Source organism: Rhinolophus hipposideros (genome assembly GCF_964194185.1).
Source record: "Rhinolophus hipposideros genome assembly, chromosome: 11".
Classification (NCBI taxonomy): domain Eukaryota; kingdom Metazoa; phylum Chordata; class Mammalia; order Chiroptera; family Rhinolophidae; genus Rhinolophus; species Rhinolophus hipposideros.
The window spans coordinates 41,726,840-41,740,799 of record NC_138057.1 but is presented as its reverse complement, the minus strand read 5'-3'; the positions used below and the strand labels follow the sequence as shown (position 1 = coordinate 41,740,799).

Genomic DNA, 13,960 nt, shown 5'->3' with positions numbered 1-13,960 from the left:
AATATTTACTTTTCATTATAATGTTTACATTCATTGATTCTCAGTATGGTCTTATAAGCTGGGAAAGTAGTGTTATTTCTGTTTTAAAATTGGGCAAATGGGAACAGAGAGGTCAGATGACTTACTTGGGATTTTCTAGAATGTTTTAATGGTGAATGTACATCTAACCTCTAGATTCTGTAGGTCTCAGGGTAGATGCCAAGATTGTATATCAGTTTTCGAAACACTCCATTTCTCCTACATTTTCACCTCTTTCTTTCTTTATTCCCCCCCCACCCATTATTATCATTAACGCCACACTGAAAGCTAGAGAGATGGTGACACTTTGATTAATCAATAGATTTGGGATTTTTAGGGAGATTAATCATTGATTATCAAGTGAAACTTCTCTTTCCTCCACGATTCCATGTTATTCTGATGCAGGGAAAGGGGATGTGACAGGCAGTGACTCCTTCCTTTCAAGGTGAAAATTCCAGGAGTTATTGAGAGGTTGGTCATTCATACATTGGCAAATTACTTTGTAACTGAAACCTATGATTTAGACACAGCTTGTGAATTTTTATAATTAGATAATAGTAAATAGCTTCAAAACTGTGTGGTGCCTGAAAGGTTGGGAATAGACTCCACGTTCACCATCTTGTCAGATTCCTTTGCTGCCGACAGTGGGACTATATAATTTAGTTGTTTAACAGAGGAAGTTCATTTTGTGAAATCAGGAATGTGTTGAGTGGGACCAATTTTCTCTGTGAAATATTGAAGGGAATATTAAATAACATTTAATGTTTTTCATACTTTACCATTAACTTCCATTCTGAAATAATTTAAAAGCAAACTATGCCATTTTTGTAAGGCTATACATTTTGGGGGGAAAGCTATACATTTTGCTCCTTTATCCAATAACTCTGTGCCATAGAGTGTACCGTAGTCAGTTAACTTCTAGAGTTTAATAGCTGGAGAATAATGAGGCAGGGCTGATGGTATCTGAAAGATTTTCTAAAAATTTCCTCTTGAATGCTACACTTGTGGAAGCCCTTGGTCCACAAGGGCCACAAGAAACTGGAAGCAAAAGCATAGATTGAGAGGCCAGAAAAAATTGCTTTTCCTGGCGCCCTTCTTGGCTTGGCTGGCAAGTTTAAGGACGTTTTTATTCCTGCCTTTTAGGTAGCATCCTTTTCAAATACATGACCATGGAATCCGAGAAGATCTCAGAGAAGCAGGAGGAAATTCTTTCTATCCTGGAAGAAAAATTTCCTAGCTTGCCTCCAAGAGAGGACATTATCAACGTCCTGCAGGAGAGCCAATTCAGTGCCCAGGGTGAGTGACTGTCCCGCAGCTCGGCCACAGCTCCCCAGTACGGCTGATTGGTGGTATGAAGTGTTGCCCGGCCGCAGAAGGTGACTTTGCTTGTGCCTTTGCTTTCTTCCCTATTGTTCGTGCTTGTGAAAGATTTTCAGGCACGTAATGTTGGCTCACCGGGATGCAGAGAGCCTGGACGGCAGACTCTCCTGTGAGGCCTTCGTGCCTGGATATGGGGTTAATTCACGCGTCTAACGCATACCTCAGATGCGTCATGAAATCTCCGTGCTGAGAGGGTTCTGTTTTGAGAATGTGGCATGAGCAATGGCAAACACAATGGGATTTCATAAATCAATTAATTTTAGAAAAAAATAAGGGAGGAGACAGCTAAGCAGATAAAATTATTCTCCAAGTCTAGGCTTTATCAAGACAGTTGATTTCTTGGATCAATTGTTTTATAATAATAATAAATAGCTATAATTCATTGAGTGCCTAATCTACACAAGGTTCTGATGGGAGAACTTTGCTAAAGTTATGGATTCTCACTAAATCCTCATGACAACCCTGTCAGGTGCTATTATTATCCCCACTTTCCAGATGAGAACAATAAAGTGGAGGGAGGCACCTGCATTCCCCTCATCACACACACAGCTGGCAAGTAGTGAGGCCAGGATTTAAACCCAGGATTTAAAATCTATCTTTAAGGTGCAAAGCATTCTCCCTCAGCATGGAATCCTCTGGGGGCAGAGCCTGAGTCAAGACAGTTTATTTGAGAGGTAACCCCAGGAAACCCCAATAGGGGATGGAGTGCATAATCAAGCAAGTTCGCTTCCATAGGAAACCTGGCCTTCGTCCCACTAGGGAACTCTGGGAAGGAGTGTAAAATTGCATGTCAGGGTCTCCCCACCTGACGGGTGCAGTGGTGTGTTGGAACTTGTTCATCAGAGCTCTAAGAGCCGATTATTAAATTTTCAGGAATCTTGTGAGTTGGTTGACATTGGCTTTGCAGTTTGACATCATCCACAAGAAATATTGACACCAGAGTAATTGGCAAACACTACAAATCAGGTTTTCGTGCTGGCTGTTCAACACTTAACCAGCATCCCACTGGAATATTGAAGGCTACTTAATCCCGGGGCTGTTAGTTCCCCTCGAGTGGGCTCTAGTGGCCAGAGAAAGACTTCAGGAAAAGAGATGCAGGTGTTGATGGTTGAGCACCGTTCTGAGGCTCACTGTGATGGGCACATCTAGGGAAATGTGTGTGGGGCACTGCACATCTGCCACCCCTTCGATACAGATGCTCACGTGTGTATGTACGAATCTATAAAGCTGCCTGAGGGTATGGCACTCATTTTCAAAACTAAACGAAAATTATAATATCACAGTATGTTCTATAAATCATTTTATGTTGTGGTATGCTAGAATGTGGCCTTTCAATTTTTGAGTGAAAGAAAAATATTTAGTACCTGTCTGTTTGCGCAGACTGCTGTGATTGTGCTTTAAGTTGGGAGGGCAAGTGGTGTCTTAACATGCATCTGGAATGGATATGTGTCCTTTACTGGGCTTTGTTATGGGTCTTCTTCCCAAGAGGATAGGCCTCCTCAGATATAATAACCTAGGGTGAGAATTAGATGTCAAGGCAGACACTTTCCTGTTTTTTGGCCATAGATTTTGTTTAAGTACATTGATAAGCTGACTAAAACTATGCAGTTCTGGATAATTTCACCATTCTGGATTATTACTCCCATCATTTAAGTAATTCCATAGCTTCTATTACCAGAGTCTATTACAAGGGCCACCAACATAATTATGACAATTTTATGGGTCATGTTGTAAAGTGCATTTTTAATAAAATTATACAGGAAAACCAGGGGGCTCACATAAATGTAGCCTAATGCAAATTTTGGCCTTGTTAGGTATTATTTGGCTCAGTTGTGTGGTTATGCCAGTTTTTCTTCATTTGCCCACCTCACCCGTTCCATACTCTGTCCTTATCTACTCTGGGCCTCCAGAGGCTGACCCCTAAGTATTTAAGTATGACCCCTGAAAATTACAGGCTTCTGGTAGGTTTTGGTCAATGGAAAGCGTAGCAATACATGGGGCGTGGGGGTTGAAGGAAGGAGGAGAGACTAGTATTTCTTCCCTGCTCCCTTCCTGAGTTGGTGTGCTAGGTCTCTGGCAGCCCCTCTCTGCAGGTCCAGATCTCTGTTTCCTTCCCTTGTCCTTTTGCTAGTCTTTGGATGCTCACCATCTTTTCTTCAGTCTCTCAGTCCTGCCCACATCTCTGTAAGTGTCCTGCCATTACAGAATCTTTTGGATTATGAGGGGTGAATTATTTTTCTTGCTGGGATCTTACCTGATGCAAATGTTGTCACTAATGTGATTTTTGCCTTAATATGTTTGTGTTTATTATGGATAAAAGCAATCTTAGAGGGGAAAATATTGAAATTAGCAGGGTAAATTATTTAAATAATCATCTGTTGATATTACGCTGAAAAGTTCCTCAAGTTTAACTTGCTGTTCTTTCCTCTCATCCACAGGTTTAAGTATTGAACAGAGAATGCTGAAGGACCTAAAGGAACTGTCAGATGGAGAAATAAAAGTGGCCATTAGTACTGTAAACATGACCCTGGAGGTAAGGGAGGGAAGGCATTTTTGGCAATAATGGATTTTACTCAATTGCAGTTTGGGCGGCTGGAAGACAGTTTTCTCTACCACATTGGTCAGTGCTAATCTTCTTTGGGATATATTTGATTAGGAATGCAGGTTATTATTTTGGGTGAAAACACTATGCTAAGTCAATGAAAACTACCAAACCTGGATTCTCAAGATGAATGTTGTTTGACTCATTTCAGTAAAATAGTACCTAAAGCACACTCACATGTGTGTGTGTGTGTGTGTGTGTGTGTGTGTGTGTATGTATTACCTGTTTGATAACAAAGATTATATTATATGTGATTGGATTCACTCTTGGTTTTTTGTTTTGTTTTGTTTTGTTTTTTGTGCACCACTCTGCATTGCTTAGAGAACTTTTCTAAGAAAACAAGTGTACTTTGGCCTTTGTAAGCCTTTTAGATGGGTGTCCTTTTGGTAATCAATGGTGACAACTCAAGTATTAATAAGACCCTCCTTCCAATCCTTTAAACGAATGCTACTCTTGTCTTTGTGTGTTTCCTTAGCAAATTATCTTTTGTCCACGTTGGGACTTTTCAATGACTTGTATGTGAATCTTAATTAACCTACCTAATGCAAATTATATTTTACAAAGGCACATTTGTGCTGTGCAGAAGTGTGCATATTTCTTCACTGTTATATTGCCTTGATCAAGCTATCAATCTTTGAGGCACCAAGCTCTCAAGTCATATTTATGGAGATAAAAATTGCATTATAGGACTTTGTCTTTTGGTTTTTAGAATTGTATATTGCTATACTTTTTTTTCCTCACGGTAGTAGTGACTTATCAATATGTATATTTTTAGGGAATAAAAGTCATGCATATGGGTGTCCATACCACAGAAAACTCAAGAGCAAACCAGTCTGTTTTTTTTTCTGTGATTTCTTTGTAAAATATATTCCCAGTTGATTGTATCACAATAGATCCTTATGAGTACCAGGAGGCAGACTGTTGTCACTAACCGTAATCATACTTGGTGGTCCTATAGTCTCTCATAGTTTGCAGAGCACTTACTTATTGTATGTGGAACTCTACTGTTTTACTGGACTTTCAAATGGATAAATGCTTCCATATAATTAAGGGTTGATGTGATTCAATACAAGAAACATATGCAATTTGGGATGTAGTAACTAGATAATCACCTTCAATTAGAAATCTGTTTTGGGTCTAAAAATCCAAGGAAAATGTGGATCTTGCAAGGGTCAGTAGCTCTGAGAATCAATTCTCCTAGTTCAGGCCTTAGGGTTTTCTTTCTCTTTCCCCCCTCTTCTGTCTCTCTTCATTTAATGGCATCTTATTACGTTGTAAATGCCTCGTTTGGAATTCCTCTCTAAATGAACACAGCACATCTTGTAATTGCTTAGGGAAATGTCTGTGGTTAGCAAATTACTTCAAGACTATTGTCATTATTATTATAGACTTACCGTAGCTTTATTGTACCTTTGTTTATATTATAGGTCTATACAAATGACTTTGTCAGATATATTAAACTGTAAATGCTCATCAAGCTGAATAAGTGATAACATTATCATCGTACACTTGACAGTAATTTACATGGAGAGCCAGTAATTAATCAGGCAGTTAAGTACATCTTTGGAAGCACTATATAATCTTCTGGGAAGAGGGAGAAAGACATCTGTACGTATAAAGAAGGGCACACAGATTAAACTCTAATCAGCTGAATGACAACTTTTTGGTTGTGCCTAATGGAGATATTAAAGATGACTGAGAAATGGCAAAGGAGTTTCTTAGGAACCATCTATATCTTCTTTAAAAGAGAAAATGTGTATTATTTAATCAATTTGCCAGTTGGAAAAACGCACAAATTAAGGGCAAAGTTTGGTTTTCTCCATAGATCATCCCATAAGACAATGGCATTTTCCCAGTCCTTACTCATACTTGATTATATTTCAGCATTCCTTTCCCATTCCCATGGACATTTTTAAAATAGTGACAGAATCCACACTATCTTATTTTGTGTGTTTTGGAACTGTTGTCTAATTGTCCTTTAAATCTAAATATGTTCTCAAAGAAATAGTCTTAGTTCCTGTGACTTTCAAAATCTCAAAAGCATGGTCAGCACCTAGCTACTTCATGATGATGCTTATAAATTCTCCATTTTTTATAACTGCTTTCTGAACTCTTGCAAAATTTAGTCTAAATGACCAACTTAGGACTTACACTATACTATATCCTCCACTAATTTTGAACTTGTTTCATATATTTGATCATGGTTAGATGATATTTTAAGTTAATTGAGAGTAATGATCTTCAACTTCCATCTCCCTTTAATTTCCTGGCACAGTGCTAGGCTGAGCATATAACAAGTACTTGGTAAATACAAATATAGAGGGTGCCAAAAATATGTTTACATATTTTAAGAAAGGAAAAAAACTGTATTAAAATTGTAATACTCAGTATATACCGATAGCAAAAGATGAAAAAAAGTCATGTGTATACATATTTTTGGCACCCCACCCCCACCCCATACTTAGTGCATAGTGTCCCTTTGATATCTGATTTTTATTTCCTTTTGAATTTAAATAAACAGCTAGGAAAGCAAAGCTACCTAGCTGTACATCCAAAGCAATCTGCTTTGTTTCCTCCCAGTTTCTTCCAGATAACTATGGCTCAAGGCTGAGATAAGTTATGTAAAATAGGGAGCACGTATTTGTAGATAGTACTGCTTATCCAGCTGTCCAAAAATGGATCTGGTAGCTTTGCAAAATAGTTAGCTGTTTTCACTGGAAGTAATCACCAAGAGGTTCTGTAGCATGTCAGGGAAAAGAGAAAGGATTCTTCACATTTTCAATGGTCCTTTGCAGTGCTGCAATTCCTCAGTTGTATGTTATGGCCTTCATTTGCATAGTGACCCAGTTAATTTTCTTGGGTGGAAATATTGAGAAAATTAGAAGAATTTGTCTCCTTACAACATACACAGCATGTTGTTCAGATAGAACCACTGATTTGGGAGGTAAAATTCACTGACTTTGACAGATGGGTTAACTCCGGCCCTCTATGTTATAGGGAGAAAGCTACTACTAAACCCATTGTCTCTCATTTTTATTGTAGCATGTATCACAAATGATAGTTGCAATCTAATCAAAGTTATAGAAGTTATTGAAAGATCTATCATAGAAAACAAACAACTATAATACAGAGTTTCAATGCTTTGCTCAGCATATGAGCTCAGAATGAATATGATTTTGAGGAACAATGAATAAAAAATGGCCTTATCAGAAGAATGGCCAGAGGGGTAGCCTTTCTTGCAGAGAGGACTTGAAAGCTAGGAGCATGGAAAAGACACCGCAGTCCCATTTCGCATGGCCTTGGGGTCATTCTAAGACTGAATATAGCACATACCCTGTGGGGTACATACACCACATATTGCAATCCGTTCACTTCATTGAATGTCATTGTATCTGATCCTTTGTGCCCTTTATATTGCTTGTCAGAAGAGAATAGCCAAAGCAATCCTAAGAAAAAAATAACAAGGCTGGAAATATCACACTCCCTGATTTCCATTTAGATTATAAAACAACAGTAATCAAATAGCATAGTATTGACAGAAAAACAGACACAGAGACCAATGGAATAGAATTGAGAACCCAGAAAGAAACCCACAGATAATTTTCGACAGTAGAGCAAAAACGTACAGTGGAGAAAAGACAGCCTCTTCAATAAATGGTACTGGGAAAATTGGAAAGCCATGTGCAAAAGATGGAAATTAGACTACTACCTGTCACCATGTACCAAAATTAACTCAAAATGGATCAAAGACCTAAACATAAGACCTGAAACATTAAACTGCATAAAAGAAAACATCAGTACTAAACTTCTGGACCTTGTGTTCAAAGATTTTATGAATTTGACCTCAAAGGCAAGGGACGCAAAAGCTAAAATAAATTAATGGGACTATAGCAAACTAAAAAGCTTCTACACAGCAAAAGAAACCATTAGCAAAATAAAGAGGGAACCATCCGAACGGGAGAGGATACTTGCAAACAACACCTCCAATAAGGGGCTAATATCCAAAATATATAATGAACTCATATAACTCAACAACAACAAACCAAACAATCCAATTAAAAAATGGACAGAGGACCTGAGCAGACACTTCTCCCAAGAAGACAAACTGCCAACAAATACATGAAAAAATGCTCCACCTCACTAGCTATTAGGGAAATGCAAATCAAAACCACAATGAGATACCACCTCATATCTGTTAAAATGGCTATTACCATCAAGATAAGTGATAACAAGTGTTGGAGTAAAAGGAACCCTCATACACTGCTGGTGGGCATGTAAATTGGTACAGCCGCTATGGAAAAAAGTATGGTGGTTCCTCAAGAAATTAAGAATAGAATTACCATATGACCCAGCAACCCCTCTTTTGGGTATCTACCCCAAAAATCTGAAAACATTTATCCATAAAGATGTATGTACTCCTGTGTTCATTGCAGCATTATTCGTTGAGCAAAACACGGAAACAACCAAAGTGTCCTTCAATAGAGGAGTGGATAAAGAAGATGTGGTACATATATACAATGGGATATTACGCAGCCATAAGAAAAGATGAAATACTGCCACTTGCGACAACATGGATGGATCTTGAGATTATCATGCTAAGGGAAATAAGTCAGACAGAAAAAGTTGAGAACTGTATGATTTCACTCATATATGGGATATAAAACTGAAAGCAACAAATTAACAAAACAAACAAAGGAAGCAAAAACTCATAGACACAACATTTTAGTGGTTACGAGAGGGAAAGGGAGGGGGTGGGTAGTAAAAGAGGGAAAGGGGGTCAAATATACAGTGATGGAAGGAGAACTGATTCTGGGTGGTGAACACACAATGCAATATATAAATGAAATATTATAGAAGTGTACTCTTGAAGCATGTATAATTTTACTAACCAATATCATCCCAATAAATTTAATAAAATTTTTTTAAAAAGAGAGAACAATGAAGAGAGAGTACCTCATAGACTAACTCAGTGTGGGACTCTTGTGGCTCTGTAATTCAAGCATTCCTCTGATTCTTATTTGGAAGTAGTCACTAATGTGGAATCTTTGACCTGTTATTTAGTCAATACATGTGTTATTGCTGAATAAAAGAAAATTTAACCAGAATATAAAAAAAGAAGAGAAACACAGCAGGCTTGAATCTGTTTCAGTTCTTCTTTTTAGTGGTGGAACCAGTAGAGAGAAATAAAAGCTGCACAAAACAAAATCTGTGTTAAAAACAAAAAAGTATAAAAATTAAAAATAGTAAAGTCTTAATCAGGAAACAGAGAATTGATCAAAGCATATGCTTAACTAGAACAAATGCTGCCTTTATTCTTTTGCCAACAAGATGAAGTGGTGATTTTATATCCTGGGCCTCGTTTACTCCCTAGTAAAGCAGTATATTAAGATTTAAGGGGAAGGGGAAAATCTTTTCATTCTAATGAGGTACCACTGAAGCAATGAGGTTGCTCATGGCAGGGCCACATTAATAGTTCCCTGGTAAACACCAATTATTACTATACCGCCTTTAAACATCTCTGGAAGAACTGTAAGTCATTAGCATCTTTCGTCAGGAAGCGCAATAACCAGGTGCTGACTTGATCACTTTTTATTACGATCGATCACATTATTATTTATTCCTGCATATATCCTGTATCAGTTTGCTCAGGCTGCCATAATAAAGTACCGCAAACTGTGTGACTTAAACAATAGAAATGTATTGTTTTACAGTTCTGGAGGCTAGAAGTTTAAGCTTTGGTATTGGTAGCATAGGTTCCTTCTGAGGGCTATGAGGGAGAATCTGTTCCATACCTCTAGGCTAGTTTCTGGTGGTTTGCTGGCAATCTTTCGCGTTCCTTGGCTTGTAGAAGCATCAGCCCGATCTCTGCCTTCATCTTCACATCATCCCTATGCATGTCTTGGTGTCCAAATTTCCCCTTTTTATATGGACACAAGTCATATTGAGGGCCCACCCAAATGACCTCATCTTAACTAATTACATCTGCAATGACCCTATTTCCAAATAAGGTCACATTCTGAGGTGCTAGAAGTTAGGACTTCAATATGTAAATTTGGGGGACACAATTCAACCTATAACATATACTAGTCATAAAAGTAGTCATTTTCCAGACAACTTAGAAGAATAGAAACTTATCATAAGACTGTCTGAATGAACCTGTTGCCTGCTAAGCACATTTCATCTATTGCTTCCACGTTTTTATTTCAACTCAGTTCCTTTAAATGAGAAACAATGGGGATTTTCAACTCTTGAAATTTTGTCTCCTGTATTTGAAGCTGCAGTCTGAGTGAATTATTCAGGCCTGTTTTTTCTCCGGGGCTTTGCTGTGCTTTCAGCTGGGGGCCTCTTCATGACCAGACACTCTGCTATTTGAAACCTGGAATAGAGCACATGAGATGCATTCTGGTAAAGTGACTCAGACTGTTAACTCATTTTGCCCTGTAGAGATTACCAGCCCAGCTGCACTTTGGAACACTGCAGAGGGAAAAATACCAACATTTTCCCTTAGCATTCAGAGCACATACAGATCAGAATGAATTCCTGACATGTTAAACTCCTCCCTATCAAAAAGAAACATTTCCTCAGGCCATAGCGAAGCATGGTTGAACCAGTGTAGCTGTTGATTTAAGACTGATCAAACCAGTCTGGAATCTGGTTTACTAATTTTAATCACCAAATATGATTTCTCATTGTTTGAGCTTACAATTTTTTAGAGTTCAGGATGAGGTACCCCTAGAGTATTTATCTACATTGTTTTGTCATAGAATGCACAGTAATAGATTGGGGAAGCATATATTATTTTTGATTAGCATATTCTTCAAAATGCCAAACCCTTACACTGAAGGTGATTTTTCAAAGCTATCTGGCCAAACAGTGGAAATAATGTGCAACCTCTCCTCCAGGTTCCCAATCATAAATGCTTCCATTTCCTTTTGTCTAGGTCTGCCAACTCCTTGCTAAGAAGGAGTTAATATTTGATGATGCGCTCTCACTGTGTACCAAGCATTATCTCATTTAATCCTCCAAGCCACCCTATGAGGTAGAGGTTCTATGCATTGGCTGAGGTAGCTCTAGCTTCTGTAGCAGACAAACCCTCAAATCTCAGAGATTCAGCACAAAAGTTGTTATTTTTTGCTTGTGCAGCAATCCAATTTGGTGTTCCTGAGTGAGTGACCAGGGGTGATTTAGAGACCATCTTTCAGCACATGGCTCCTAAGATTGCCTGGGGCCATCTCCATCCTCTCTGCTAAGAGGAAGAAGAGTTTGGAGGGCCAAAGGTGGGAGCTTTTATGGCTCTAATCTGAACATAGCATGCATTGCTTCTGCTCACATTTCATTGGCTCAGTCACATGGTCGCATCTAACTGCTCTTCTAGCCATACTTCTCTTTCAAAGACCATTTATTCCCTAAATGGTACAAAATACCTCAATACAGCTTTTCTAGTTCTCATTTTGCAGCAGTAATGAGATAAATGGTGATCCAAAGTTTAGAGATCGCTATGCATTGTGCATTCTTTGGCATAGGGTAGTGCCTTGGTCTTCTCTCCTTCTTCCCTAAAACACTGATAAAAATGCATTTGCATGGAGGAAGTGGAAAGGGGAAGCACAGAAAACACTGAGCCTGCCCCATAAGTAAACTCCTCAGGGCCCAGAAACCCCCACTGACTTCCCTGGGCAACTGTGCAGTGGGAAAGAAATAATGAGATTAGATACAATGAGGACATGACCTTGTCTAGAGGCTGCAGGGGATTTAAGTGACACAGGCCTCAAAAATGGCGATTTAGCTTGGTGCTGAAAGGACGAAAGCTGTGGCAGGAGCTGTATGCCATTCTAGGAAGCCCAAATGTGGTTGATATGTAGTAAATGAACAGGATAGCATCAGTGTGCCATTTAATGGTATTTTACTTGCTGCATCTCTAGTGGAGAATGACTTTATGTGATTTAAATTTGTATATAAACATGAACGTGCATTATTCATTGTCAGTCCCCCTTTTCATTACATCTCCACCCCAACATGCTGTGTACCTGCTTTTGCACCAAGGGCATGGAACAAAACGGAGCTGCAATACCCCAGCCTAGGATTCCTGAGGTCACGTGTTGCGTCCAGTTTGCTCCCTTCTCATTGCCTCCTCCTCAAAATAAAATGGTGTTTCAGTTACATACTGCTGTGTAGCAAGCCATTCCCAGAACCTAGAGGCTTAAAATCAGACATGATCTCTTATAGTTCTATAGGCTTATTGGGTTCAGCTGGGCAGTTCTTGCTCAGAGTTTCTTACACAGTTGCAGTCCGATGATGTCAACTGTGAGCTCAGTTGGGACTGTCATCTGGCTTGGGTTTCTCACAGCATGACACTTAGGTTGAGAAAGAGAGAGAGAGCGAGAGACAGCGCCACATGAGAAAGCTTTCTAAAAGACTAAGGTGGAATGTGCACATCTTGTGACCCAACTTGAAATGTCTCAGAATATCACTTCCACCATAGTCTATTGTTCATGCAAGTCTCTAAGATCAGCCCAGATTGATGATAAGGGGAAGTAGCAGTGCAGTGCTGGCCAATGTGTAACAGTGGGCTCTCTGAAAAAAGAAATGTGTACACATACACATGATACTGATATAAAGGCTCTACAGCACACAATTTACGCATAATATACACTTATTATTGTAAATTACATACAACCATTCATTCTTACAGAATGAATCAGTTGATTTTTGTGCAACTCTTGCATTGCATTGATGCATGAGTGTAGTTCCAACAATACTGTAGTTGATATTTTTGTTTTTCTTAATAAGAAAGTGAAGCAAAATGAAGACTCTTGTCAGAACTTCACGTGTTTATCAACCACATGAATGACTTCTTTGCTGAATTAAAGAATAGTTTTCAAATACTAGAAGAACATGTCCTCAGGAGCTTTTTGTGTGTGTGTGCTATTCATCTGGCGGATTGCACAAAAGTGGATTGTGTTCAGCCTACATAATTAACTTTTTCTCCATTACTTTCTTAAGTCTAGACCAGGCAAATTTTGTCAGTAAAGAGTCAGATAGTAAATATTTTAGATTTTCTGGTCTAAGAAGCAAAATTGAAGATTTTATGCAGGAATTTAAATAACAACTCTTTGAAAGTGTTTAGCTCATGGGCCATATTGAAATAGGCAGTGGCCTGTGGGCTATAGTTTCCTACACCTGCTCTAGATAATCAATAAAACTATAAAACAAGCTTTAAAAGTAGGTGGGGCCACCCTGAAGCTAGAAATAACAGCTCATATGTACGTTACCCGAACAGCATTGAATAATTAATTAGTCTTTATGGTCTTTCATATTTGGACACAAACCATCACAGCCACCACTATGCTGGAGACTCAGGCTCTTGCCCTAGAATCTTTGTCGTCCCCATTCTGCTCTTTTCAGTTCAGCTGGACACACAGAGCTTGCTCTCTCCAAATGCAACATGGATTGTTATCACTTTCCTCCTGAGCTTTAGCCATCATGAGCTGTACTAATGAGTTCTGATAACACTCTTTGGACCATGTGATGGACTTCCCATATCACTTTTATCACTCCCCATTTTTCCTTTCCTTAGTACGTTTGTACAGCGTTTCCCTTTTCCATATGTCCATCTGCTCCTTTTCAGAAACCCTGCTCTTTTCTTCACTGCCACTTCTCCTGCCTGGGTATTATCACACTTCCTTCTAGTAACTTCCATAATACATATTTGTAATTAAAAATAAAAAAAAAAAGTCTTTTCATATGCCATCAAATTGCTTAAGGCTCTCCATTCAGATATGGTATTTCTAGAACCTCTGTTACTTTATTTGGGGACCTCTCCCTTAAATTTACAATCACCTTTGGGGAAATGGGCATATTATCAGAAGGCTTTTTGAATACATTCATGTATTACTGCATCTTATAGAAATAAAAATTGTACATTTCTAGACCTTCAAAGGTAATAAGGCAATTCTGTTTTCT

General features: G+C 38.6%; 1 protein-coding gene across 7 annotated transcripts in view; it reads left to right on the top strand.

Annotated features, from left to right (window-relative positions):
• PRUNE2 (prune homolog 2 with BCH domain) overlaps positions 1-13,960 on the top strand; it is a 229,356-nt gene that overhangs the window by 67,723 nt on the left and 147,673 nt on the right. For all 7 annotated transcript variants that reach the window (XM_081066313.1, XM_081066318.1, XM_081066316.1 and 4 more), the window contains exons 5-6: positions 1,162-1,314; positions 3,837-3,931. In XM_081066313.1, the coding sequence (XP_080922439.1) occupies positions 1,162-1,314; positions 3,837-3,931 (248 nt within the window). The remainder of the gene's footprint in view (positions 1-1,161; positions 1,315-3,836; positions 3,932-13,960) is intronic.